The sequence below is a fragment of the Syngnathus floridae genome, chromosome 6 (genome assembly GCF_059516105.1).
Source record: "Syngnathus floridae isolate MCC-2025c chromosome 6, RoL_Sflo_1.0, whole genome shotgun sequence".
NCBI lineage: Eukaryota > Metazoa > Chordata > Actinopteri > Syngnathiformes > Syngnathidae > Syngnathus > Syngnathus floridae.
In genome coordinates, this window is record NC_142418.1 from 9,719,448 (window position 1) to 9,744,362 (window position 24,915).

Consider the following 24,915-nt stretch of genomic DNA (forward strand, 5'->3'; position numbering starts at 1 on the left):
AAATATTAACTTTTACAAACTGCTATTTCAAAGCAAGGGTGGGGGGGTTTAATTTATCCCTTTTGAAGGTATGACATTTTGTAAGCGCCGAAGTAAGGTACTTAAATAGTGCAGGTAGTCTTTACCATTAGAGCTCCTTTAAAGTGATGCCACAAAAAGTTAAATGTGCCCCCCCCCCCTACACACACACACACACACACACACACACAAACTGGAAGTTGATGAAATATGTGGCCGATCATGGTGGATTCTGATGCAAATGTGTTAAGTTTGAGGCAAAACGGATTTATCAGCCACAGAGGGACAACACATAATCTTAATGGATATTTGATTAGGTTCACGTAGGGAATCAAAGCAAAAAAGTATCAACTTGGGCATTTGAATATTCTATTTCCCCCTACTGTGCTGCCATCTGAAGTGGATTTTCAGACGACGCCCCATGGAAAAAAAATATCACTTTGAGCTGCACTACTTAAATTCAACAAAGTAAAAATGACCATTTTCTGTCCAATAGTCACAATTTGAATCTTCCATATGCGAGATATGAAACAATTAGGGCTTTCTATCAAAGCCAGGAGGGTCAACCGCGTGAGTGTTGTGTTACTGTCTGTTTTTGGAAATGTTCAATCTGTGATCTTTCTGCTTTTGCTTTGGGGCTTTGATGTCCTCAGTTCCTTCTTATAAACATGATGCAGGCAAAAGATGGTACACGCAAACTGCATGAGTAGTCGAAGGGCACCAGAAAAAAAAAGCTGAGTGTGGCTGTCAACATGAACGAATATTTCACTAGTGTCAGAGGATTCGGAGCACTTCAGTAGGGTTCAGAGGTCTCAAGGCTGATCCGACTTTAATCATCTTGTATAATGGTTTTGCTAACTCGCAAAGTTGGACTGAGAAACCTGTAAACATGTTTACGTACATGCTTGGACAATCGTTTTTTTTCAATTGGATCCATGAGACTCAATCTTCTTCGTCATTATTTGTATATGTAAGGGATACACAAGGATTAATGTGCTGTAAAATAATTCAGGGCAATGTGAATTTGGCCTCAATCACTGGATGTTTGTGCCTTGCCCACAAGCACAACTGCAATCTAGCGACAAAAAGTAGACTAAGCAGCAAGTGTCTCAAATGTTTGCCAATGTTCGCAAGGTTGAAAATGAGAACTTGCAGTCAAAGCCAAAAGGACTAGTGTCTCCTCAAAGCTCAAAGCAATGTTATTTATATTCTTCAAGAGTTTTGATCTCCGGTTGTATTTGAGATCCTTGAGCCATGTGGATGGAGGAATTGAGGATTAGTGGATCCTTGGCATGAAGACATGGAGTAACACAACTGGACAGATTTTCTTCATACTTCATCCCTCGGCAGGGTGATGTCAGTGTCTGGGGTGATGAAGCCAAAGAATTAAATAATGAGTCTAAGAATTGCCAGAGGGGGTGACAAAGGGGAATGTGGGATGACACTTTTTCCATTTCCCAGCCTTTTGATTCCTTGGTGTAAAGTGGACACAATTAGGATGGGGAAGAGCATCCCTGGACAGCTTTACTCTCCATCAGGACCAGATGAAAATGAATAGAGGAGCTCTCTAAGCCAGCAGTAGCATTTTATTTGCATTTCACCTTTCATTATTTCCACACTTTCTCATGTTTGACCTCCCAGTTACTTGTGTTATTTTATGCTCTATTCTCTGCTTATCCGAACCTCCAACCCCCACCACCTCCTGTCACTTAAAATCACTGATATGTTTCACTCAACCCACTGATCTCCATTTAAATGCATTGCTGCACATGCAGTCAAAGGGTAATGTGATTCTTACCCTGTATGCATGTCCACATGATCATCATTTTGTGCTTCATTTACATTTGGAAGGAGCCTTGATTTCCAGTGGTTTGTCCTTATGGCAAAATCTACATTTAAACATCGGGGAGGTAATCAAGCAAGGTGTAGGTGACAAAAATGGTGGTACATAAAACCCCAAACAAGCTGTGGCGATTTTGATGCCGCTGTTGTTTTCCGACATGATCATTAGTTGGAAAATAAAAGAGGCCAAGGTCCTTTGGTTTAGCTGTGCAGAAGGGTCTAATTACCCAAGAGACACGGAGTAGTGGGGGGGAGCGGAAAGTACTGGTCATTTAAATAGGAAGTTAATTGTAATTACTGTTCTGGAGGGATATCGTCATAGCAACCTTAACCCTGGATAGTGTCAGTGACGGATACATACAATATGTGACCAAAAGGAGACTTCCATGTATAATTCCATCTAATTTGGAAGAAAAAAAAAAAAAAGACCTGTTGGAAAGAAAGGTCACTCTTATTTGTCCACTTCCACAGACTTCCACCACTCCTCTTTGCAGCTAACTCATTTGCTCCATCTTTTTCCATTCTCTTTGACTTTCATCTTCATCCATTGAGATCACCCCACCCTTTGCACACAGTTTGTTTCTCCTGCTGTTGACCCAATGTTTTCTTTTCTGCCCCGATGCTTCCTCCTTTCATGTTACCCGCTAATTACATGCACAAACTTCAGTGTGCATGCGTTCTTCATTTTATGGCGTATCAACCGCCGGCACTTCTGTTTTCCACATGCAGTAAATGGAGCGTAAATGTGTGTGTTTTAGCCTTCAGTGTGGCAAGGTCAACTAAGAACACTGCACATTTTTCTCTTACAATATTATTATTGTGTATAGAAAAATGGGACAGTGCATTGATGAGTATTTATATGTGGAATAAATACGTATGTCAGATTATAACAAACTCCAACATGTCTGCATCTATTTAACATCAACATGGGACAGGTCGTAACCGGATGTTGTAAAATAGACGATAACAGAAACACTATATTTGATTTCAAAAACGTTATCCCTGTACCAAAAAGTGTTTATGTTTACTACTGCAACCCCTAGTGAGTTGATCTCTTGACAGTGAATGAAACGCATTAGAAAAATGAACAGCCCAATATTTTTGCCTAATCGTGTGTAGTCTGGTTCACAAACGCTGTTGTAGTTCATAGCAAATATGTGAATTACGCTACCTGTTCTGTGCAGACCCATCAAATTCCTCTACACCAGACTTGCTTCAATTGCACTTGCTTCAATTTAGTCTTGGGATAAATCATAACGTGTATAACACCAACATCATTGTTGTAGCAATTTGGCCAATGGTCCCTTGCAACATGCAGAGGTTTGCCGCTCGTATGTGACCATACAGTATATTTTCATTTGAGAATCTGAGACCTGACTGCTCTTGTCAGGTCTCATCTGCTCACCTTTTCTTCTTCATCCTTCCATCCCTTTAGTCTGCCCTGGCCTCTAACCTGGATGGCCTACAGTCGTGGTCGAGTTGCCTTACAGCATGTCTCATCCATCTGTAAGTGATGGAATGGTATTGTACTTCAGTTATATGGAACAAAATGCAACAAAACACATTATTATACAATGTTGAAAAGAAGGACAGAATGGGAGATATCAGAAGGTTGGCAAGGGTATGAAGCATTAGTCATTTGGTATTGGTATATAAGAGGTCCATAAATGGATACTACACAAACTAAAACCTTCCTCTCTTATTCTGTATTCCAGCATCACATCAGATGTACTAGTCTGATCTTAAGAAACAACTTTTACCACTGATGAAGGGGTCAACACGCAACATAAATATTCCCAAGATCTCGACTCCATCACGGTTGGAGATAAAAATGAGCACATGACCCGGTATGCTTCTTTTCCTTTATACCATGACTTTTTTTGAAACTGTTAGTCTTTCATTGTTCTGTCTCTCCATGAGTGTCATCTATAAAGCCGTTGTTCTTAGTTGATGTGCATTAGCGATTCATATACGTACCGACGAGCCTGAAATAATGCCAACATCTGACTATTTTGTGTAATTTAGAAATATTTAGGCAAGACACTGCTAATGCACTTTCTGTTTTGATTACACTGCACTGACCGCCCAGGCACGACAGCTGCATGTTAATGAATAAATGAATTAATTTGAGCCGGTTTGATCCACCACCATCAGTCGGCGTCTCTCTCTTGGTAATGACCTCAATAATGGTGCAGACTTTAATGGGATTTTAATTGATTTAGCTTCTGTACGTGTCCTGTACTCCCCAGACAAAGGTAAGCAAAGGAGCTGATCATTTAATGTTTGCACTTTTTTTTTCTGTGAGTTAGTTAAAAAATGTCAAACCTAAGTAACCTTATAATAGCTTTTAACTTCCATACAAATGTAATACAAGTTTACAAAGTCGCAAGTGAGACCCTGTATTCTCATTCATTCCCCTATAATGCCTGAGACTATCCTGTGGTTGATGTCCATGTGTCATTAGTTCCGGTGCTACCGATAAGCCTAATTCAAACAGGAATGATTTTGAGCCGGTCATTAAAAAAAGTAAATTAGCACTGCAGCTGCACCACAATAAACTATCATGCTGGTGTGCGTGACTGCCAAGTATTTAGGATGTTGGAGAGACATTACTCTTAAAAATTTACCAATGTGGGTGTTGCATTTGTTGCAATGCAGTATTTGTTTATTTATATAATACATCTTTTATTCAAAGAAATTGGAAGTGAAATTATTTTTGTAGTATTACAATAAAACAACTGTTATTTTAGTTTGTGTTTACAAATTATTGATCAACCATTATAGCAATATTCCTTTATTGAGCTTGGCGTGATGAATATTTATTTATATTTATAGATTCAATCAGAACCAGAGTCATCTTCATTGACCAAGTATATAACAAATTTGTTTCAGGTAGTTTGGGCCACACAAATACTGCGGTAACATCTTTACTTGGTTTTAAAACCACAACATGGGCAGCATTTGTTTATATCTAACTGATTGTGTATCTCTCTGTAGGAATAGGACCAGAGTCCATGAAAGCCAAAACCGTCGTCTCTTCAATCCCAATTCCCTGACCGAGGCCCTAGTAGTCTACAACCTTTCCGGGCAGCATACAGACCAGAGGATGGGATCAAACACGAGAGGAGGAGAGGTCGGTGACCGCAGTCAGATGTTCTTTCATCTCTCCTCCACCATTCTGGTGCAGACACAAATTCTTCATTCACCCTCCCACTGACTGAGGAAGTCCACACAAAGAAAGCTGTCTGTGAGAACTCTCTATGTGGTCTACCACTAGGTTCCTATTATACTGTAAATGATTTATCCTTGGCAGCAAAACAGATGAAAACAAACTTAGTTATGCAGTCAAATTTTTTATGCACCCCCCCATGAATAACATACGGCGTGCATTCACGTCAGCATTTTCTCTCTGGAGATTTTATGAGCTCACACAAAGTCTGATTTCACAGTGCAACAAATGGCTTGATGTTTTCCTTTAAGTGGAGATGATGCCAGTATTTTCCCCCTTTTCTTTCTGAGAGGCGTATTTACGTACAAAATTTCGTCAGGGCATCTTTAACTACAACTCCTTGTTAAATTGTTTCACACTACCCTCCAGGTTTTTCTGGGTGGAATGCACATGATGGATTAGACAGGGGGATAGAGAGCAGAACTAGAGCTGCAACTAATTATTAATTATGTAATCAATCTGTCCATTATTTTGGCCATTAATTGATAAATCAAATAAAAACCAGGTTTTAATTTCCCATCCTTTATTCAAAAATATCTTACTTCAAAGTGATAGTAAAAAAAATTGATTATGATTCAATTAATAATTTGGTTCATAATGTGGGAAAAGGGGCAACAAGTTGATCTTTGTATTCCAAAGTACAATATTTTATTTTGATTCAACAAAAAGAGAATCAGTCTGCTGGAGGATGGCAGTGATCGGAATTGTTTATATCTAAACAATCAACCGATTATCAAACATTATTACCGACTAATTTATTAGTTGTTGTCCATTCATTGATCAATCAATCGTTGCACCTCCACGCAGAACTATTGGTAGAAGTGCCCGCAGTTCTTTTCTTGGATATTGATGTGTTATACAAATATAGTTATACATACATATTTGCATGTAACATGAGCCATAAACCAAGCGAGCATCAGAGGATTGCCGCAGTGGAGGTTATTGAGTATATATAATCTGAGAGATCAAGGCCATCATTATAAATTCGACGACAATCATCAATATCACAAAAATGAGTAATGAGACACCAACGAGGACGTGACAAAATCACCTTCCCGCCGTCCCATCCCATCACGATGATGGCTGGCCTCTCCTCTCTTTTGCTACTCACGCACCAGCCACACCTCCATGGAAAGACAAAAGAGATTGCTGCATCACACAGATGTCAGTCCCGCATCCCACGAGACAGTCGGATTGAGAGGCGTAGCTGAACGCAGATCGGTAAGAAAAAGTGCAGGCTGAGCCCCGCTCTCTAGACCAGCTTCATGCCCACTGCTACCATGAGGCCCAGACCTGACGTCAGCGTTATTTCTGTCCATCTCCAAGCCAGGAAGGGGATATCATCTCTAATGCATTATTCACACATATAGTATCAAGCCAGACAGGTCTTATCTGAAGAGGACAAAGCAACCATAAACCCTGCTGGGCTCACAAAAGCCCTTTCTGATGAATACCCCTGAATTCTGACTTGAGTATTTGTATTTATCCACACACTCCTGTAAAATAACGAGCACTACCATTTTCTACCCTTCTGAGTGGTAATTCTGCAAGGAAAGACATGTGAAACACATGTTGGGTCCTTACGCAGTGGATTTGAGGAGAGGTGAAATTCAGGAGCATTACATGAAGATGACCCCCAAATATAGCACACATTGTATTGTCACTGACATTTCACGTTAATTTAACACTGAAGTAATAAATTAAGGATACCTCATCTAATAAGGTGTTTTTTTCATCATGCACGATTAATTGTGTTTGCATTACCACTGCTCACTGCCCTCGATGATGGTGAAAATGAGAAATCACACATCTGTCACTTCTATACCAACTCGTATCAATAAAAAAATATTTTCTAAAAGTCGTTGGAATGAACTTGCCGCTGAGAAACAAAGTTCAACCAAACAAAAAAAAAAAAAAACTTTTCATTTTCAATTGTTGACGAGCTGGATGTTCAGATAAGAACTAGAGCAAAATAAGCTTTCCTGCTATTCAATAAATTATTCACTAAAATATCCTCAATGCCATAGCCATATTGAGATTATGCAATTAAAATTTGATTTTTTTTATTTGTCCCCAAGAGGCACTAATATTAGGCTGAAATTGCTGAGATTTTTTTTCAGAAAATTAGTATAATATACTGTAATTCAGTATTTCTTGCAGATTCTGGCAAATTGGTGGGTTGACTCCCGTGGACAAACAGGACAGCGATCCACGAAAGAAAAAAAAACCAGCTGAGATTGTCAGTGTGCTTTGGAAGGAAAAGAAGTGATGCATTTTCTGCAGAGAGCAATCGAGTGAATTAAAACTGTAAAGCCTAGTTAATAGTAGCACTTATATGTTTCACGGTTCTGAAGTTTAAAACTCACCTGCAGCCTTCCTGTGTGGAGTTTTCGTCATGCGTAGGCTTTCCTCAGGTGCATGTTATGTATGCAATCACTTTCAACTGAAGAAAAACAAATAAAAACCTGTCTACGTACACAATCTTGACCACTGTGATTCCCAAACCACAACCAGCATTTTTTTGGCATCATATCTGTGTGCAAGTTTAAATGCAAGATTCAAATGAAACAGATCCATTGCTGCACGTTTGACAGTTGGAGCTATACGTTCAGAAGATGACCTCCACGGGCCAAATGAGGAACTGCAGACTATGATATAATTTCCTTTCTTGAATAATAAATTGTGGCCATTAGAAATTAGATTTACTTACTTGCGAACCACCAATCAGATGGTGAACATTGACATGGTGTATTGTTTAAATCATACAAGTAGCTGAAGTAAACAATCAGATGGATTTATATATTTTATTTATATTTATATTAATAAGATGCATTACAATCGCCAAAACTGCTGATAACCTGCAAAAGGACAGACACACACTATTTATCCTTATTCAACAATACACTAATGAGGGTAATTAATTCTGATGAGACTGTCCAGTAATAAACAACATGGTCGTAATATTAAATTCATGTTCCCTACGAAATTGGCCTCTGACAGCTACTGTGACTTTTGTACTAATGCAATTCTCGTACTTTTACTGGTACTACCAGCTTTTACAGATACATTTTGCTAACTGTTTTGTTTTTAAGTGACTGACGTTTTGTTTTTAGGTGACGCACTAACCGCAACTATTTTTTTCGTCTGAAACTATCCAATCAAATTGAACGAGAACGATGACGTCACCGTATCGCTGCTCTGCTATAATTTCGCACAGACCTTTTTATATTTTTAAATAAACATTAACGTTGACAGAACTATCACTCTGAAAATTCATACCGATTTTGTTCACATGTACACACAATTTCTTCTGTTTTGTTTGCGAGTAAGTAGAGCTCTTTTTTGCTTTTATTATGCTTATTACATGTTAACTAAACTACCCGAGCAATTTATTGTACAGTGCAGTGATTTGCATAAGTTCTACTGGAAGCTGATTTCTTTAGTATTTCATTTTTGACAAATCAAGGTCTTACTTGACACTCGATGGCAGTGTTTTCCATTTGTCGTTGTTCGCTTGCGAGCCAATAACAAAACGAAGAAGACCGAACGCGACTGGTAGGTTTACAGAATCCGGTACATAGATGCGGGATAAATATAGATATACAGAACAGGTATCTCGATAAACAAGTCTGTTTCATAAGCAGACGTCTAATCTGCATTTCATGAACGTGTGTATTTATGCAGACTCATTGCAGGGAATGAGTCCTACGCGCACAGACGGGCACAGTCATTCAAGATTCAAGAATTTATGAATGAGATCTAATACGTTTCAATTGACCTAGTCAGACAAGGAGGTATCATTTTTGATTTCTTTATAATTGTTCATGATGTGGTTGTGGTTTGCAGTAGTCTTATGCATCCAACTAATCATTTTGCGCTGTGTATTGGTTACATCAGAAGTTCACAACAAATATTGCGCAATAACACCATAATTAAAAAAAGAACATTATGGTCTTTTTAAACGCTAAATTTAATATGTTGAACGTAATTCCACAAGTGTATGCCTATTTAATGTGTAATTGGTTTATAAAGATGTTTTATTAAGTAATATGTTTTGCTTGTGCAAAACTATATACGATATTTCTGTATTTTTGTTTGATATTTAAAATGTATGCGTTGACTATAAAATCTGTTTTGTTTCAGAAACATTGGCTGACAGCTGACATTTTTAAATTATCTTATCATGGAGGCGATAAAAGACGTTCTTAATACATTCCACATAGAAACCAGCGGATTATCTTTGACACTTGGCCTCCTCTTCCTGCTCCTGCTGTACTGGTGAGAGTGGTTGTCATATTTTGACTGTCTCCACAAATGTCTGTATATAAGGTAATATTTATCTTATTTTGTATTTCTTTTATTTTTTCCCCCCACAGGTATTCAGTTTACCCCTTCTCAGTCCTCTCTCAATGTGGAATCAAACATCCAAAACCAGTTCCTTTCTTTGGCAATCTTTTCCTGTTTCGTCAGGTACAGAAACATTTCTAGTGCAACTCCTCAAGGATTTGGATGGATGGTAAAACTGAGAATACAACAAAATGTAGAAGTAGGCATACTGCCATCCATCCACTTTCCCCATTTTTATATCTAAGCATAACATTTACACTTATGGATAATTTAGAGTCTCAAACAAAATTAGTGTGCATGTTTTATACAATTTGTTTTTTGGAACATACATTTGATGTCAATGGGTGGTGTTTGCATGCAGCTCTTATAATCGCTTTTGTTCCATCATTTCAGGGTTTTTTCCAGCCTGTGTCCGAACTCATAAAGACATATGGTCGAGTTTGCGGGTAGTTACAAAACATTTTTTCCAGCATCGTCTCTCACATACAGTAAATCGGAGTTCAGTGTTCCAGACACCACATTTTGCTCGCTGTGTTTTAGGTATTATTTGGGAAGGAGACCAGTGGTGGTCGTGGCGGACCCTGACATGCTCAGACAAGTGATGGTGAGGGACTTCAGCAGCTTTCCAAACAGAATGGTGAGCACATGAAGAACATCATGTGACATGTAATGTCTTCTCTTGCAAACTCAATGTATACATGCTGAGCTGGTGTTTTTTTTTTTTTTCCTACAGTCATAAAATTAGGTACACCAGTCCAACAAAATGAGAGCCAATAAAAAGCTTATCAGTGTTTCTTTTTAAAAGATAATTCTTAGTTTTAATTGGCACTGTCAGATTCATTTTGAGAATATTTTCACTGTTGTGGTGATAATTTGCTTTGGAATGTAGAACTTCATCACACTGAGAGCCAAATCTTATTTGATTGTGAGGAACATGATGTAGTGTCTGGTAAATGGGTGTACTTTGTGTGTTAAGTGCTGATGCCACTGAGAAGTTAGTCACTCAACGTAATTGATAAAATGTTGTACCCTTCATTACAGACTAATCGCTTTGCCAACAAACCTATGAGCGATTGTCTGCTCATGTTGAAGAATGAGCAGTGGAAAAGAGTCCGCAGTATATTGACTCCGTCCTTCAGTGCTGCCAAAATGAAAGAGGTAAGGTTCAAATGAAGATTTTGAATACAAGGTGATACCATAGGGAAGAAAAAAGTAAAACGCATTTGTAAATTTAATCAAGATACACATCTTGGCTGACTTAATGCATGGCCAAAAATGTTTGTTAGTTGTGAAAAATTGTTATGAGTTATGGTAAGTCTTGTTTGTTCCAGTAGATGGTTCCACTCATCCAAACAGCCACAACTGGCCTAATGAACAACCTGGATGTCTATGCTGAGTCAGGGGAAGCCTTTGACATTCATAGGTAGATGGATGCAAATCTCATACACATGGGAAGATGGGCAATTCAGAAAATAAAATGTAGTTTCTCTCCACTTTTCATACCAGGTGTTTTGGCTGCTACACTATGGATGTAATAGGCAGCGTGGCGTTTGCAACTCAGGTGGACTCTCAAAACAACCCAGACGACCCATTTGTTCGTCATGCTCAGATGTTCTTCTCCTTTTCTTTCTTCAGGCCCTTCATGCTTTGTTTCCGTAAGGAAATTCTGTTTTATCATGTGATTATAACTATAAGAGAACACGTGTGTGCACTGAAACATTGTTCAAATTTGTTCTAACAAGGTATAGATATCTGCAATATATCACAGGACCAACCCCTACTGCAAATAGTAAAAATTCGCAACTAAGAACATATATATGCCACAAGATAGCGGCAAAGCAAAAAAAGGACCAGAGCATGTGCAGTACACAATATGGACCCATGGTACTTTAGTAATTGTATTTGGGAGTTAATTAAACATAAATAAACCTCCATCACAAGATGCTATTAGTTGGTTACCCATGGGCAAACAAATCTGCACTCAAGGCATTAAACTCTCCATTTGGCATTTGTAGGCAATTATAATTTTCTATCCAACCAGTATGCGAAACTTAACATTTCAAATGTTTGTAATTTATTAATTTGTGCAGTTGCTTTTCCACACATTATGGCTCCACTGGTGGGAATCATCCCTAACAAACGTCGCCACCAAATGAACAACTTCTTCATCAACAGTATTCGGGGAATCATTAGACGGAGGGAGGAGCAACCTCCTGACCAGGTCTGGGAAGATTTTCTAAAATGAACTGTTACCATTACAGAACTAAATTTTAGAGTATTTTTGTTGTTGTTGAATGAATCTATATGTAGAGGCGGCGAGATTTCCTTCAGCTGATGTTGGATGCACGCAGCAGCAAGGAGGCTGCTGTGTCTTTGGAACACTCTGATGCAGCAAGCCACAGTGCTGAGTCAGATAGTCCAGAGTCTAGTCTTCCCCTTCCAGAGTCATCCACCCGGCGTCCGTCAAAAAAAGTGATAACAGAAGATGAAATTGTCGGCCAAGCTTTTGTCTTCCTGCTGGCTGGCCACGAGACGAGCAGCAACACGTTGGGCTTCACCTGCTATCTGCTGGCAATCCATCCGGAGTGTCAGTGCCGAGTCCAGGAGGAGGTGGATGACTTCTTCAGCAAACATGTAAGCTTGCTGCCTTGCTTGTTGTTGGTATTCATGCTGAAAGTTTGGCCATTCATCACATGTTCCCCATCACTGTAGGAGTCCCCTGACTACACAAACGTCCAGGAGTTGAAATATCTAGATATGGTTGTATGTGAAGCATTACGACTCTATCCTCCAGGATTCAGGTAACAAAAGGGCAAAACAATACAGAGAGAAAGGAAGTTGATTTCCTTTTTTCCCTCTTCATAACGGTTATCCAGGTTTACACGAGAAATCGAGCAAGACTGTGTGGTGAATGGAGTGTGCCTCCCAAAAGGAGCCTTATTGGAGATCCCAGCGGGTTTTCTTCACTATGACCCGGAGCATTGGCCCGAGCCTGAGAAGTTCATCCCTGAGAGGTAGGTATACATGAACACAGCTGGGCAAGTTACTTCCTACATGTAAATATTACTACTCACTCATGTATTTGAAAGTGATTAAGTTACAGTCATTATAATATAGTCGTATACTTGTAGGTTTGAATTTGCGAAAGGTTGTCTGTTTTCAGATTGAATAAATTGTGTGACTGAGAAAAGTAATATCACTCGTTCTGAAGACACAGTTTGTTTTTTGAGGGAGTGAATGCTAATCAGTTGAGAAATAATACAAGTTCAAACAGCAAAGGTGCACATGACACAAAAGCAATGTACGTAAGTTTAAATGAGATCAGTTTGATCTGACCACTATCATTTGTTTCACCTTGACACCCAGTGTGATTCTACTACTGTACAGGCCTAGAGTGATTGCTCATAAATAATTTGGGTTTGAGTCAATCCAAGCCTTTAAAATGAAAAGTGCGCATCTCTCCTCTAGATTCACCCCCGAGGCGAAAGCCAGTAGACATGCATTTGTGTACCTTCCTTTTGGGGCCGGGCCCCGCAACTGTGTGGGCATGAGACTGGCCCAACTTGAGATCAAGATGGCTCTGGTCCGTCTCTTCCACAAGTTCAACATTATACCCTGCTCTGACACAAAGGCGAGTTGCATTATATCATTTGCAGCTGTTTTTAGTCTTAAATATAACAGAACATCTTTTGACTTTTTTCTTGGTACAGATCCCGCTTGAGTTGAAGTCATCAAGCACCCTGGGACCAAAAAATGGCATTTTTGTCAAGATCACAAGAAGAGACATTTGCAAGAAAAATGTGATGGGTACGCATTAATCTTAGGAATACTTTGTTGCTGCTACAATAGTCTCGATAGGGACGAACTCTATGCTGCTAAAAACATATAAGCTTTTCAGAAAACAAGTGGTGATAACTTATCTTTGTTCAGGAAGCAGGAAACCTATGGCAAGGACAGTACTTTGGGGTGCTGCATGTGGGATTTCTTTTAGTTTTGACTTAAGGTGAAAAAAATGAATACTCCAGAAGCACTGTATATTAACATAACATGTTTTGGATTGATGATGAAATGTGTTCTTAAAATGGATCTTTAACAACATCTGATAACTGATAAACTATTCTTGATGACTATTATCCATTTTGTAAAGTAAAACTCAACCAGTTTTTTTACTATCGTAATTTATTTAACAGTCACGTCAAATGACAGGTTTAAAAAGGTCATGACAGTGTTTCTTTGAATATCTGTCATTAGAAAAAGATACTAAGAAAACATAAAGCAGCAAGTGTAATTCAACAATATAGAAACTCAAGCTGTGATTTGCCCAACATGTATTGTAGACATACACCCTACGAAGAACCTTAATTTGAACAGCTTCCGCACAAATTTTCAGTGTGCAGTAGTTATAAGGTCTCAATTCTGTTTTAAATACTTTGCAACCCTTTCAGATTATTTTCCAAGTTGGACTGCAACTATGGCAAATGTCGTGATCAAAATATCAACTCCGCACACCAAACGAGTGTTAATCAAAAGTCAGAGGCAAACTCACTCATGCATGCTTGACAACAGTTAACATATTTCACTTGTGTGATTATTAAGAATGCTATAAAATGAGATAAGACAGCTCTATTAATCTTGAATATTTTTCATTTGTTATTTTGACCAACTGTTCCAAACAATGATCATGTGATAAGCAAAGTTCTCGAAAACCCCTTATCTCACTTGAAGCAACAACTGCTACTGCTACTCAGAGTAGATAATAATGTACTCAGGATAAATTTGATGACTTTCAAAGATGACAAAAATGTTGGGGTTTTTCACATCATCAACACAGCTGTCATAAAGGGTTGTGCTTCCACTTTTGGCTGGTGGGCGGGCATACTGGCTGCTTCCCTTGATGGAGTCGCCTACCAAGACCAGGGCCACAAACATACTTTTGTTCGAACCGCTGGCTGTGGCATATCGGTTTGAATAAGAAGCCTGTTTGGCAAAGTAGCTCCCTATAAAGACAATTTATTCAAGTCAATAATGAACACGTAAACTGCTTTCGCAATAGATTTGAACTTCACCTACGTTGCAAGTCAACAAATTATTTTTACACGGGAAAGAGGATTTAATCTTCAACAAACTTTGATGTACTACCTTTGCCGAAGGCGGTGCCATGGCTGCCGTTCATCCTCCAGTCAAAGTTTTGTTCACAGATGGCTTCGATCAAGTTCTCGTTTGTTCCGTGGAACAAGTACTCCTCAATCACAGGTTTCCCGCCATTCCTCTTCTTCATTTGCTCTCTCTGCCTGAATGCACGTAAAAAAATGAAATGCAACTTGTGTGGTTGCGTGTCTTATCATTTTGACTTTCAAGCATGGTGTGATATTTACAACTGAAAGCGTGTCCACAGAGAAGGGTTCTGGATCCTCTTGACACTCTGGATCTTACTCTTTGGCATCGTTGCTTTGAACAAACTTTCAATCCTGTTGTACTCTGCAGATTTGGGAAGAAGCACGAACTGACAGAGTGACAATAAATTAGTTGACAAGAGGCTCAAAATGTCGAGCACAGTAAAGAATGTTGAAGGAAACCTTGTATCCAATGTCAGGCAGGGCAGTCTTGTCCCAATGGGGAGGGCATTCCGCTGTGACAACTCTGGGGCTGTGTAATGATACATTTAAGAAGTATTTGAAAACAACTGCTATGCGATTCCAGAAATGGGTTCACAAATGCGGTTAAAAACCTTGATTACAAATTTGTATTAGTGTTACGGGGAAAAAGTAACATTTTTCTTTGCATTTTGAAAAGTTGACACAAACCTGCAGATAAAAATTGCAAACATAATACAGTACACATAGCAGGAGCTTATCTTGGTTAAAAAACATAATTAAAATATTCACTGTGACTACAATTTGCTGCATAAATTGGTGGTTGCGGTAAAAGTGCATTTACAGTTTTGTGAGAAAGTGCTTTGACATCTTTTCTTGGCACTGCACAAACCGCTGCAGAAGTATAATCAAATTTGTTTTCCGAAAGAACAATGACTGCACTGGTGTCTACCATTCATCTTTTGGGTGTGAATTACAGACGTAAATTAATTAAATGGGCTATCGTCCTCCGTTGTCACTTTTGTTATGTATATCTAGTGCTCATCCGCATACTGACGCACACATTCCGTCACACATTACAATTTAAGGAAATTTCCCCAAAACAATTGTAATTTTTATAAACTTAAAAGAAATCACATTCTGATCTACCAGTTTTAAAAGCACTGCATTAACAGTCCCTGAGAATAACAACAATATCTGAATGTGTAATAGCCAATCATACCTGTTCCGCATGACCTCCACTTCATTGGAAGACACAAAGCGAGGCCTTCTTCGGACCTCTCGCTTGGTGGAATATTTTATATTTTGCTGATACATCAGTGGCGTTCCCGCTTCATTTTTGAAGTAGAGCACATACTGCTGTCCGCCCGTCGTGAAACTTATTTGCGTCTTCTGGTCTACCAAGTAAGCATTCTCCAGCGATTCAGACGTGAGAGCTGTCGTCGGCATGTTAACCTGGCTCTAAATAGACACAAAGGAACAGCATGAAAGAAACAAGTTGGAACATCCATCCATCCATCCATGCATACATTCATTCCTTGAACCGCTTATCCTCACATTTTAAAATAGAATTCAAATCGAATAGGATACCAAAAATGATTTAGACAACTTCAGACAGTTGAGTGTTGAACCACCAGTAAGTCAATTTACAACAGCTCAGACGCGCCGATCCCGATGGGAAACAAAACACAGTTTTTGGTTTGATAAACCTTGAGGTCAACCAGTGTCAGGGAACAGATTGTGTTTAGCGCAACTATCGTCAATCTGTCTGACAATACAAACTCAAAACCTTGTTCTGGAAACCCAACGGCTCAATTGTCCAAAGAATGAATTGGATTACTACAGTACAATCATAATACAACAATTCCAACTAACCTGACCAAACTCATGCCATTTGCCGATGTCTTCCTGCCAGTACCAGAGCCACTGTGTTGTCAGAATGAAGTGACGGGCCTTCATCACAGAGGAGGCTGTGGACAGGCGACGCACGGGAGAGCCGTTGCAAGTCATCGACATGAAGTCAACTTCGCTTGCCTGAGACTGGCTGAAAAACAGCAATGAAAATGTAAAGTTCATGCACGCTGACTCCTCATTAGGAACACTTGCACAAGCAAATGAAATCCAATACGAGTTGGATACCAAAGAAAATTTTCAAACAATTATCTGTTGTGACATTTCAAAGAAGTATTCAGTGCCTGCGCTGAACAACTGCAGTGGAGGATCCATTATCTGCCAAAAAAATACCTTAAAAATTAGCAATGGCTATTAGGCAATGCTACAAACCCTGCAAAGTCAAAGATTTTCAATCTTCTAAACCCGGTGAAACTCAAGGGCTGGCCTGCGGAGCTTGAGTCTTTTGCTGGGTCACAGTAGGCCTTTTCAATCTCCTCCATGTCAGTCAAGTCTTTCCAGGTCAAGCCGTCCTTGTCCAAAACCTGCCATCTGTAAGGTAAGCTCCAGTGGACACGAACACATTTCTCTGTAGGGAACAAAAAAAAAAAAAAAAAAGTAACATGAACAACAGTGAGTGGTGTGCAGACAGCATCCTGTTGCAATACTTCCAGCTGATTGGGTGATGCGGCTGTTTGTTCATCTATCTTTTGACCAATCATGTCAAAGAATGATACGATTTTTACCAGCTAAAAACGAACAAAGCACTTCTCGCTGTTCTTTTAAAAAGAAAACTGTTGGTAATTGGGCGAGAACAGAATTAATTGCAGTGCCCATTTTTTTTTTATTTAAAATCTCACAATTGTCTGTTTTCAAAACGTTTCTTTTTATTATCCATAGTGTGCAATGCATTTTGTAGGTACAGTTACTATTTTCCTTGACTTAGTGCATGTCAAAACTGCGCACAATGTTATAGCTCCATAGTCAATTCAAAGAAAAACTTGTCCTTATACAAAGTCTCATCATATAAGATATATTATAAGATAGTATCATATAAAATCTGAAAATGAGAGCCGTGTGCTCATTACCTTTATAGGCGCAGAATTTTTTGATGAAGTATAGGCAGATTTCTTTTGTGTCAGAATCACTCACTGGCTTAGTTGCACCCATTGACCCAGCAGGACGTCTCACCACTGAAAATATTGCATGTGATAAACACACATATTGGACTAAAGGTGAACACAAACTATGATTTATAAATTATTTTTTACAACCAGGAGCAGGAGCAGCAGCAGCAGCAGCAGCAGCAGGGCCGTTCCGATGATTCTCGATGATGTATTTATTTTTGTAGACTTTTGGAAGACTCGTGATCATCTCTGGACTGAATTTTTCAAAACTCTTGTGCGTCTTTGCATCAACACCGTGCTTTCTGGAACACGACGAGCCTTGTTTACAGACTCCTGTGGTGAAATGGGCCTTGCAGATGTGAAGCTTGAGGCACCCAGAAGTGAATTTGCACAAACCGCTTTCACCCTCGCCCATATTGTAGTATGAGCATATCTACGGAATAGTACAGAAGAGCATGAATGCATTAATGCACACTATAATTACACTCCTTCCACTCTTTTGAGAAGATTTTCAACACCGTTTTGGACTGTGTTTGGGTTGGGATGTACCAAATCACAGAAATCAAGTCTTTCCGGAACAAACTCAAGTGTATTTGTTTCAAAGGTAAACTGCAGAAAAATGACCCACTGAGGAACTCTGTAGAATCCGTTAGCACCAGTAGTACCTACCTCAGGAAGAAGGTAAGGGTCATTCTGTATTAACAGCTGGAACAGTTGTTTTTCTGAAAGGTGTTGCAAGTCAAACTTCCTCAACAGTTCTGCATTGTGTGGCCAAGTCAAAAGGTGTGGTTGTTTACACTTGGTTCTAAAAAACAAACCAGAAAAAAAAAAAAAAAAAAAAACTGTATCAGAGAGTTAGGACACAAAAAGGAGGGAATGCTTGGAGACGTGAGGAAATTGGAGACAGAAATTTAAGATGACATCACATCATCGTCTCTGTGAATGTATGTTTTGCCACCGTTGTACAGGTGTACCTAATAAAGTGTGCAAACATCTGTATATTTTTGCGCCTCCTTTATAAGTAAACAATGACGACATTTTGTATTCACTTGTTCCATGACATGTAGAAGTGAAACAAAGGGTGTGGGAGTTTAAAAGGCTGGGCGTAGGCTCCTGGAATGTTTGTTTCTTTGCGGAAGACAGACACAAAATAGGCACAGGTGAGCTTTCGGATCACTTCTTACTTACATGCTATCCTTACTTATAATGTGTTTTTTCAAAAGGTTTTAGTTCATTTGTAACTTGAATATTAGTTTCTTATTTGCTTGTCATTGTTGTTTCCATTTTTTTAACTTTTTGAATTTGATTATTATTAGTGGTTTTGTTAATGTTCAAGTTTAGCTTCTATCTATTCAATGCATTCCATTTATTTTTCTCAATGTCTCTCCAGAACTTCCTATAACTCCTGTATCCATGTGGCCGAATCAAGGTAGACTATACATACATATGGCATGATTTTTCTGGGGTACAAAATGGTGGCTCACTGTGAATATTTTTTTTGTTTTACATAAGGTACTTCCAACCCAGCCTTCCCCCCTGGCTACAACTCCGCATACCCTGCCCCCCCATTTCTGCCCCCAGGAATGCATCCCCAGCTCCCGCATCAACAGTACCCGCCTGTCCAGTATCCAATGGGTGTCAACCCAGCCATGATATCCAACGCACCTCCAGTTATGCCACCTTACGCGAGGGCTCCAGTACCTCACTCCTACCCCGTGGCACCTGGCGGGTACCCAGTAGGCGTCCACCCCGGTCTGTACCCACACTCTTCAAAAGGCTACCACCAGCCTTATAAGACCCACTACAACAAGGGCCATCTCTACCACGCGGGGGTCAATTCACTTTATCCCTCGAGCGGGGGGATTGGCAGCGCCCTGACTGGCATGGCCATGGGATTCGTGGCGCATAAAGCCCATAAGAAGTTGAAGAAGGGGAAGAAGCTGAAGAAGCTCCACAAGTTGCATAAGTACGGTTACTATGGCGGCAAGGTGAGACTGACAACATTCTCACATTACGTTTCCTGTCTTTAGCTCAAGTGGATCAAAAGTGGAAACATTTGAGTTGTTGTGCAATTCTCTCAAAGAAAGGGGTCTGGAACAGTGGTTCTTAACCTTGTTGGAGGTACCGAACCCCACTAGTTTCATATGCGCCTTCACTGAACCCCTCGTTAGTGAATTATTATCATTTTTTTAATTCAAGACATAGATGTTTTTTACTCATGCACAAAATGAGCTGTGCATGAACATCACCTTGTTCAAAGAACAAAACCAAAACAATGCATAAACTCGCAACAAATTACATACTGGCAAATCAGAAGCTACACGATAAAACAGGTTTGTTCGGACCTCCTCAGTGGGGGCTCTGTCGAACCCCTGAGACCGACTCACTGAACCCCTAGGATTCGATCGAACCCAGGTTAAGAACCACTGGTCTGGAAGCTTAGTAGAATTGAACTTTGGGGATTCCACTGTGATTCAACATGTTCATTTTGGGCTGCGGCAACCAAAGAATGAATGATACTTTTCCTCTTTTTTCAAGCAACAAGCCATTAACAAACATACTTATAAATCTGTCTGTCCTCACAGTATTCCTCCAGCAGCAGTAGCAGCAGCAGCAGCAGCGACTCAGACTGAGGTCATCCATCATCCAACTGTATGCTACCATCCAAATATTGAGGGCCTAACTTCTAAAGGAATTATCAATAAATACTTTAACAGAATTTCTGTGTGCACACTGTACTTCTATCCAAATAGAAAACGGGTCACTAATAAAAGACATGATAAAAAAATACTTTCACAGCATTTGCAAGAAGACAGGTCACTATTTCATAAGGTATGTTTTATATCAGTCCAGAAATCTTTACCCCTAATTCCGCTAACATATTGCAGCAATTGATTGGCATTTCTTTGCATTTCCAAAATTACAGAATGATTCTTGTTGTTTTCCTAATAAATAATAATAATAAATGGGTGGATAATAAAATACATAAAAACAGTGTTTAATATGGCAGTTTTCAATAATACATTTCTGAAATTTAAAAGAATTGGCTTTGCAGCAGCGGCCCCTGTGAGGGGTCCGCTTCCTCGCACGTGTGGCCGCCCTCGCCGTGGGGTATGAATGTTGCTGTACAGTAATTTTCTGAGGGAGCAATCCCAAAGGATGAATAAAGTTAAGTAACTTAATAGCAGGCCTTTATTATTTTTGTTGCATTTGCAACCGTTTTTTGTTGTTGTGGACACCTGGGGGCAGTATTGGGGAGGGGGGAATAATTATGTTCGCTTATGGAGGTAAAACACCTGGGTGACGTCATCGCTAGCAATTAAACGTGTAATATATAAGAAACCGTAGCAGCACAAACAATTTTCTTTGCGGCACAAACCAGCACAAACGAACGGTACCATTTTGGGTTCATTTGGAGCAGATGAACTCTGGATGACCTATATAATAATCTTTTATATCTAGAAAACCGTTGCTGCACAAACGAAAATGTTTACGGCACAAACCAGCACAAACGAAACAGACTATTTTCATTACATTTTGCGTGGGGTGGGGGCCAGCTTCACGCAGGTATAAATACAAGTAATTATTCAGTCGGTAAGAATAACCAAATGTAGCAATGTAAAGTGTAACAAGCTTACGTGATTGTACAAACCAGTACAAAGCATTTTACTCACCCAAACAGGCAGGTCCCCAAAACATAAAACTTGCACAGGTGCAAACTCTCACATAGAGTACACTCGCCAGGTTTCTTCGAGCAGATCCGTAGCGAAGTTTTGGCCACAATCACGCTGTCTTGGCTTAATATTTGACCAACAGCGACGGCAAGGACGCCGTTTTGCACTACAATCCTGGCTTCATCCCTAAAAATCTGTTGAAGAATTGACGGCGAAACAGTAAAGTTTTGTTCCAGTTTCTGAGTCAAGACTCTAAAGTCCAAACTGCCTTGGTCGTCACATAAAGTCTGGATGATAAAATTTGCCACTTTTGCTGTCATCTTGGCGCGAGCTTGTCGACTATTTCTACGGTCTTTCCTCCCACCCAGCTCTTGTTTTTTTTTCCAATGAAACGAAAGTGAAACACGTGATCGAAGAATTCCCCGATATGTCAGATCGCGTGAGAAGCTTGGAAAAACTGGAAATTTACCCACGGTCTCATGAAAATGGAAATCGATACAAATAATAAATCCAACTCATCTGGTGTGTGATTTGCATGAGTGGACGTGCAAATGAATGTGTAGCCTTTGCGTATTAGTAAACAACAACATCAACTACTTACTTAAGGACTTCTTTAATTAAAATTGGAATTGACTTTGTTTTAATGTGCTGTATGCAGTCAAGAGAATTGTTTTCCTCAATTTCATTACCAGGAAAAATAAAGGTTAAACAAATTCAAATAAACCGTACGTACTTCCAGTAACACTGGCCATAGCAACCACCACAGTGTACCTTAGCAACCTGGAACACTGAGCCCCAATGGAGAAGAAAAGCTCACAAGAACGACAACAAAGCATCTGCGCCCGTATCCATCAGCTACAGTAAATACCGCTCGATTTAATCCACTTTGAATGAAAAAATGCAAACCCTTTTCTCCTGGTTTTAGCAATACAAACAAAGCTAATGCTAAGTGACCTCGGCGACCAATGTTGGTTTTCATGATAAATATCTTAGATCGTAACTAATCCATTGTCAGTAAACTGGCCCAGTAGACGTTTCATAGTACTTAAAATGTAATGTTGAATTTGTTTAACTCATATGGTGTGATAGAGGAATTAACAAAGTGCAGGTATTTAGTTACTGTACTTATTTTGTCTACTAGTTTTTGCCCCCTGGAGTCAAGTTCTTAAAATTTTGGAGGCTTTTTATTAAATTAAATCTACTCGTTCACTAGAAGTTCCAACGCAGCACTCTTAGCAGAAAATGAGCTGTTTGAACGTTTTATCACCCGGCTGGATCAACGGGACCAATCGTCCAAGCCTGCAAATCTGGGTGTTGGCCAAATGGAAGACAGGGTAAGTGTACACCTACTCTCTGCACAACTGAACATTGTTATTTTAGTAAATGTTGTAATAAATGTAAAAGTTTTTGATCAACTCTTGTATTAGCTTTAGCGGTGTTTTATTTTTAATTATGTACTTTTGCACCTTTATATGACTGACTTGTCAGGGGCCAGGTTGGAGGCGGACGTCTGCGGGCAACTTGCCTGACGGCCTTCTGCAGCTGACCTTGGGACAAAAACTGTGCGTTGCGCAAAGGGAAGTAGCAGAGATGATAACAGAGCAGCAGAAAGACAATCAGAAGTCGGAGAGAATTCTGGCCAACTACAAAGTTTGTATCAGGAAGTAGAGTCAACATAAATGTCAAATGACCCCTTACATTTTCACCTCTGTGACTCTTTCAGGCCTCCCTCAAGGAATTTGAGCTGCAGCGAGCAGACATCTGCAAAGAGAAGAAAGACTTGGAACAGAAATTGCTCAAACCATTAAAGATGTCAGAAATGAACGAGGCAGAGAAGGTGCTCCACTACATCAGTAGTAAGGTACCTTACTTCATGTGGGCGTTAAACTGCAGAGAATACCAGGCCCTTATTATCAACATTTATCAAAGAAGAGTCTTATGTTTTGTTTTTTTTACTTTTTATAAATGTTCCACCACTTTGGAATCTATCTTGCTGTCTAGTAAAAATTGTGTACAGTATTAGCACGATAAAATGTATTGTCATAAATATGTCAAGAGGATAATCTTGACGTAACTAGTGAGAGGTCTCTTCTCTTTCTGTACTACTGTTAGTTAACCATCCTGTTGCCTTTTTTGTATGGGACGTTATTAAGCAGAGCACCCAGTGTGACAAGTTGAAAGTGAAGATCCAAGGCTTGAAGGCACGGGAAAAGAAGCTCCATCTGCAGATGCAGGAGAAAAGAGAGCTGCGAAAAGCAGGACTCGAGGTGAGCACGGCAAACATATGGGGGACATCCTCGACCGTATATTCTTCAATTGGCTTTTACATTCAGGACATTTTCTTGGAAGACAGCGAGCAGACAATCGACCTCGAAGAACTCCAAAACAAACATTCACAAGCACAGCGCGCCTTGAACTCCTACAAGGTAGATCACATGTTTATGTTAGGCACAGCCCTTTTTAACTGCTGTTTGCTAAATGTGGCCTTGTGTGTCTTCTCATGGATAGGAGAAGCTTCAACGTGTGATGCAAGAGTCTGCACAGCTGAGCAGCAATTTCACAAAAAAGAAGGAGATGCTGGACAAAATAGAGGAAGACATATTACGTGTTGAAGAGGTTAGACAACGTGTTTTTTCCTGTCTAATAAACCCAGCTTGTTGGAAAACCAACTTCAATTTTTGTTTTATACTGTAGAAAAGATCGGACTGAAATCATATTACAATGTAGCTTTTCCTCATCTAGCCTCTCTCTTCACCCCCCCTCCCACACACTATTTCTACTTGAAGGAGCGTTCGAAGGCTGAGGCCCAGAATAAGCAGCTGCGCCGCCTGATGTCCACTTACCAGGCACCTGATGTCGCCCAGTACATGCACGTCAAGGACAAACACAAAATGCTGCAGCAGAGCATTCACATTTGGCAGAGAAAGGTTGGGATTGCTGAGGTAAACCATTCCGGGCTTAAACACAATTAGGTCTCCTTATTTTGCTTGATAACTTATCTCTTTTTCTCTTCCCAGATGACCTCCAAGTCTAAATTCTGGAGCCAACACAGAGGCTCTTCTATCAGTAGTGCTGATGCAGGAACTGCTGACAGGGAAGGTCCAAATCCACTGAAGCTGCCATACATAGCCCAACATGGGAAAGCTTAGATTTAGAAAAGGACCTCTCGGGTTCATCAACTTCAGGTACATCATCAAACATCGTGTAATCTGATATCTTCCGACAATGATATACAATCAAATAATCGTATTGCGTTTGTGGCAAAATAGACATGATGAAATCAAATGATGTCAGTATTCATGAGGAGTATTTCCCTGGCAATTCTTAATGTGATTTTTGCTTTCCTCCCAACTGAAATAAATATATAACAGTTTGGAGATATAACAAATATATAACAATTTGTTTAATTATAGCCACACTGCACTGTAAAACTAAAACGGCTACATTTTACAGACAAAAAATGTCAAAACAGATTTATTTTCTGTGGCAAATCACTGTTTGCGTGTCAATTTGGATTGTGGCAATAAAATGCTTAATGATATCAATATCCATTCACCATAATGTAAGAAATGCTCCAACGTAAAATGCTTTACCGATGTTAACACAAAGCTTCGATATAGTGCAAAGTAAATATTGAATAAAACAGCCTCTACAGTTGTAATACACTGCATGCTGCAATAAAAATGACCTCGGAC

At 39.6% G+C, this 24,915-nt stretch overlaps 4 protein-coding genes and 2 long non-coding RNA genes across 18 annotated transcripts in view; 4 read left to right on the plus strand and 2 right to left on the minus strand.

Annotated features, from left to right (window-relative positions):
• Window positions 1–7,700, minus strand: part of LOC148396437 (uncharacterized) — a 25,129-nt gene extending 17,429 nt beyond the window's left edge. For all 6 annotated transcript variants that reach the window (XR_015859021.1, XR_015859018.1, XR_015859020.1 and 3 more), the window contains exons 1-2: window positions 7,456–7,700; window positions 3,266–3,364 (exon numbers count right to left, since the gene is read on the minus strand). This is a non-coding gene — a long non-coding RNA (uncharacterized LOC148396437). The remainder of the gene's footprint in view (window positions 1–3,265; window positions 3,365–7,455) is intronic.
• On the plus strand, window positions 689–7,559 carry LOC148396438 (uncharacterized). 2 transcript variants are annotated; one of them, XR_015859024.1, is made up of 5 exons: window positions 689–814; window positions 3,296–3,366; window positions 3,576–3,707; window positions 4,858–4,993; window positions 7,250–7,559. It is a non-coding gene; the product is annotated as an uncharacterized LOC148396438 (long non-coding RNA). The 2 variants fall into 2 exon arrangements; XR_015859023.1 differs by lacking the exon at window positions 7,250–7,559 and having other exon boundaries at window positions 4,858–7,158.
• A 574-nt stretch (window positions 7,701–8,274) lies between the features above and the next one.
• Window positions 8,275–14,056, plus strand: tbxas1 (thromboxane A synthase 1 (platelet)). 5 transcript variants are annotated; one of them, XM_088378058.1, is made up of 15 exons: window positions 8,275–8,414; window positions 8,774–8,883; window positions 9,233–9,367; window positions 9,466–9,559; window positions 9,830–9,882; window positions 9,977–10,073; window positions 10,478–10,594; window positions 10,771–10,859; window positions 10,943–11,091; window positions 11,527–11,657; window positions 11,747–12,070; window positions 12,149–12,237; window positions 12,313–12,450; window positions 12,905–13,067; window positions 13,147–14,056. In XM_088378058.1, exons 3-15 carry the CDS (start codon window positions 9,273–9,275, stop codon window positions 13,252–13,254), a joined length of 1,647 nt encoding a protein of 548 aa, XP_088234184.1. In that variant the 5' UTR covers window positions 8,275–8,414; window positions 8,774–8,883; window positions 9,233–9,272; the 3' UTR covers window positions 13,255–14,056. The 5 variants fall into 5 exon arrangements, with proteins under 5 accessions (XP_088234184.1, XP_088234183.1, XP_088234182.1 ...); XM_088378057.1 differs by lacking the exon at window positions 8,275–8,414 and adding an exon at window positions 8,534–8,644; XM_088378056.1 differs by lacking the exon at window positions 8,275–8,414 and adding an exon at window positions 8,566–8,700.
• A 6-nt stretch (window positions 14,057–14,062) lies between these two features.
• parp12a (poly (ADP-ribose) polymerase family, member 12a) lies at window positions 14,063–21,619 on the minus strand. 2 transcript variants are annotated; one of them, XM_088378054.1, is made up of 11 exons: window positions 21,221–21,619; window positions 18,216–18,351; window positions 17,694–17,979; window positions 17,508–17,612; window positions 16,813–17,008; window positions 16,405–16,573; window positions 15,752–15,984; window positions 15,013–15,082; window positions 14,812–14,939; window positions 14,576–14,727; window positions 14,063–14,433 (listed from the first exon to the last, which is right to left on the minus strand). In XM_088378054.1, exons 1-11 carry the CDS (start codon window positions 21,538–21,540, stop codon window positions 14,177–14,179), a joined length of 2,052 nt encoding a protein of 683 aa, XP_088234180.1. In that variant the 5' UTR covers window positions 21,541–21,619; the 3' UTR covers window positions 14,063–14,176. The 2 variants fall into 2 exon arrangements, with proteins under 2 accessions (XP_088234180.1, XP_088234181.1); XM_088378055.1 differs by having other exon boundaries at window positions 15,752–15,990; window positions 21,221–21,618.
• Window positions 18,600–20,265, plus strand: LOC148396441 (uncharacterized). Its single transcript, XM_088378064.1, has 4 exons — window positions 18,600–18,706; window positions 18,937–18,975; window positions 19,059–19,534; window positions 20,132–20,265. The coding sequence occupies exons 2-4, from the start codon at window positions 18,960–18,962 to the stop codon at window positions 20,177–20,179; spliced, it is 540 nt and encodes a 179-aa protein (XP_088234190.1). The 5' UTR covers window positions 18,600–18,706; window positions 18,937–18,959; the 3' UTR covers window positions 20,180–20,265.
• A 329-nt stretch (window positions 21,620–21,948) lies between the features above and the next one.
• On the plus strand, window positions 21,949–24,914 carry cfap263 (cilia and flagella associated protein 263). Of its 2 annotated transcripts, none has more exons than XM_088378061.1 (9): window positions 21,949–22,080; window positions 22,434–22,554; window positions 22,709–22,870; window positions 22,944–23,081; window positions 23,374–23,487; window positions 23,554–23,646; window positions 23,729–23,836; window positions 24,007–24,162; window positions 24,238–24,914. In XM_088378061.1, the coding sequence occupies exons 1-9, from the start codon at window positions 22,019–22,021 to the stop codon at window positions 24,367–24,369; spliced, it is 1,086 nt and encodes a 361-aa protein (XP_088234187.1). In that variant the 5' UTR covers window positions 21,949–22,018; the 3' UTR covers window positions 24,370–24,914. The 2 variants fall into 2 exon arrangements, with proteins under 2 accessions (XP_088234187.1, XP_088234188.1); XM_088378062.1 differs by having other exon boundaries at window positions 23,377–23,487.
• Window position 24,915: the final 1 nt, after the last annotated feature.

Bases quoted from the DNA above. Each gene is read 5' to 3' on its own strand.
- tbxas1 (XM_088378058.1), top strand. From the start codon at position 9,273: ATGGAGGCGATAAAAGACGTTCTTAATACATTCCACATAGAAACCAGC. The intron at 11,658-11,746 runs GTCTGGGAAGAT...ATCTATATGTAG, and splicing joins AGGAGCAACCTCCTGACCAG to AGGCGGCGAGATTTCCTTCA. The intron at 12,071-12,148 runs GTAAGCTTGCTG...CCATCACTGTAG, and splicing joins ATGACTTCTTCAGCAAACAT to GAGTCCCCTGACTACACAAA.
- LOC148396441 (XM_088378064.1), top strand. The intron at 19,535-20,131 runs GTGAGACTGACA...CTGTCCTCACAG, and splicing joins ACGGTTACTATGGCGGCAAG to TATTCCTCCAGCAGCAGTAG.
- parp12a (XM_088378055.1), bottom strand. From the start codon at position 21,540: ATGACAGCAAAAGTGGCAAATTTTATCATCCAGACTTTATGTGACGAC. The intron at 18,352-21,220 runs GTGAGTAAAATG...TTTGTTTTTTAG, and splicing joins TTGGGGACCTGCCTGTTTGG to AACCAAGTGTAAACAACCAC. The intron at 15,083-15,751 runs GTATGATTGGCT...ATCATTACACAG, and splicing joins GTGGAGGTCATGCGGAACAG to CCCCAGAGTTGTCACAGCGG.
- cfap263 (XM_088378061.1), top strand. From the start codon at position 22,019: ATGGAGAAGAAAAGCTCACAAGAACGACAACAAAGCATCTGCGCCCGT. The intron at 22,081-22,433 runs GTAAATACCGCT...CTCGTTCACTAG, and splicing joins GCCCGTATCCATCAGCTACA to AAGTTCCAACGCAGCACTCT. The intron at 22,555-22,708 runs GTAAGTGTACAC...CTGACTTGTCAG, and splicing joins TTGGCCAAATGGAAGACAGG to GGGCCAGGTTGGAGGCGGAC.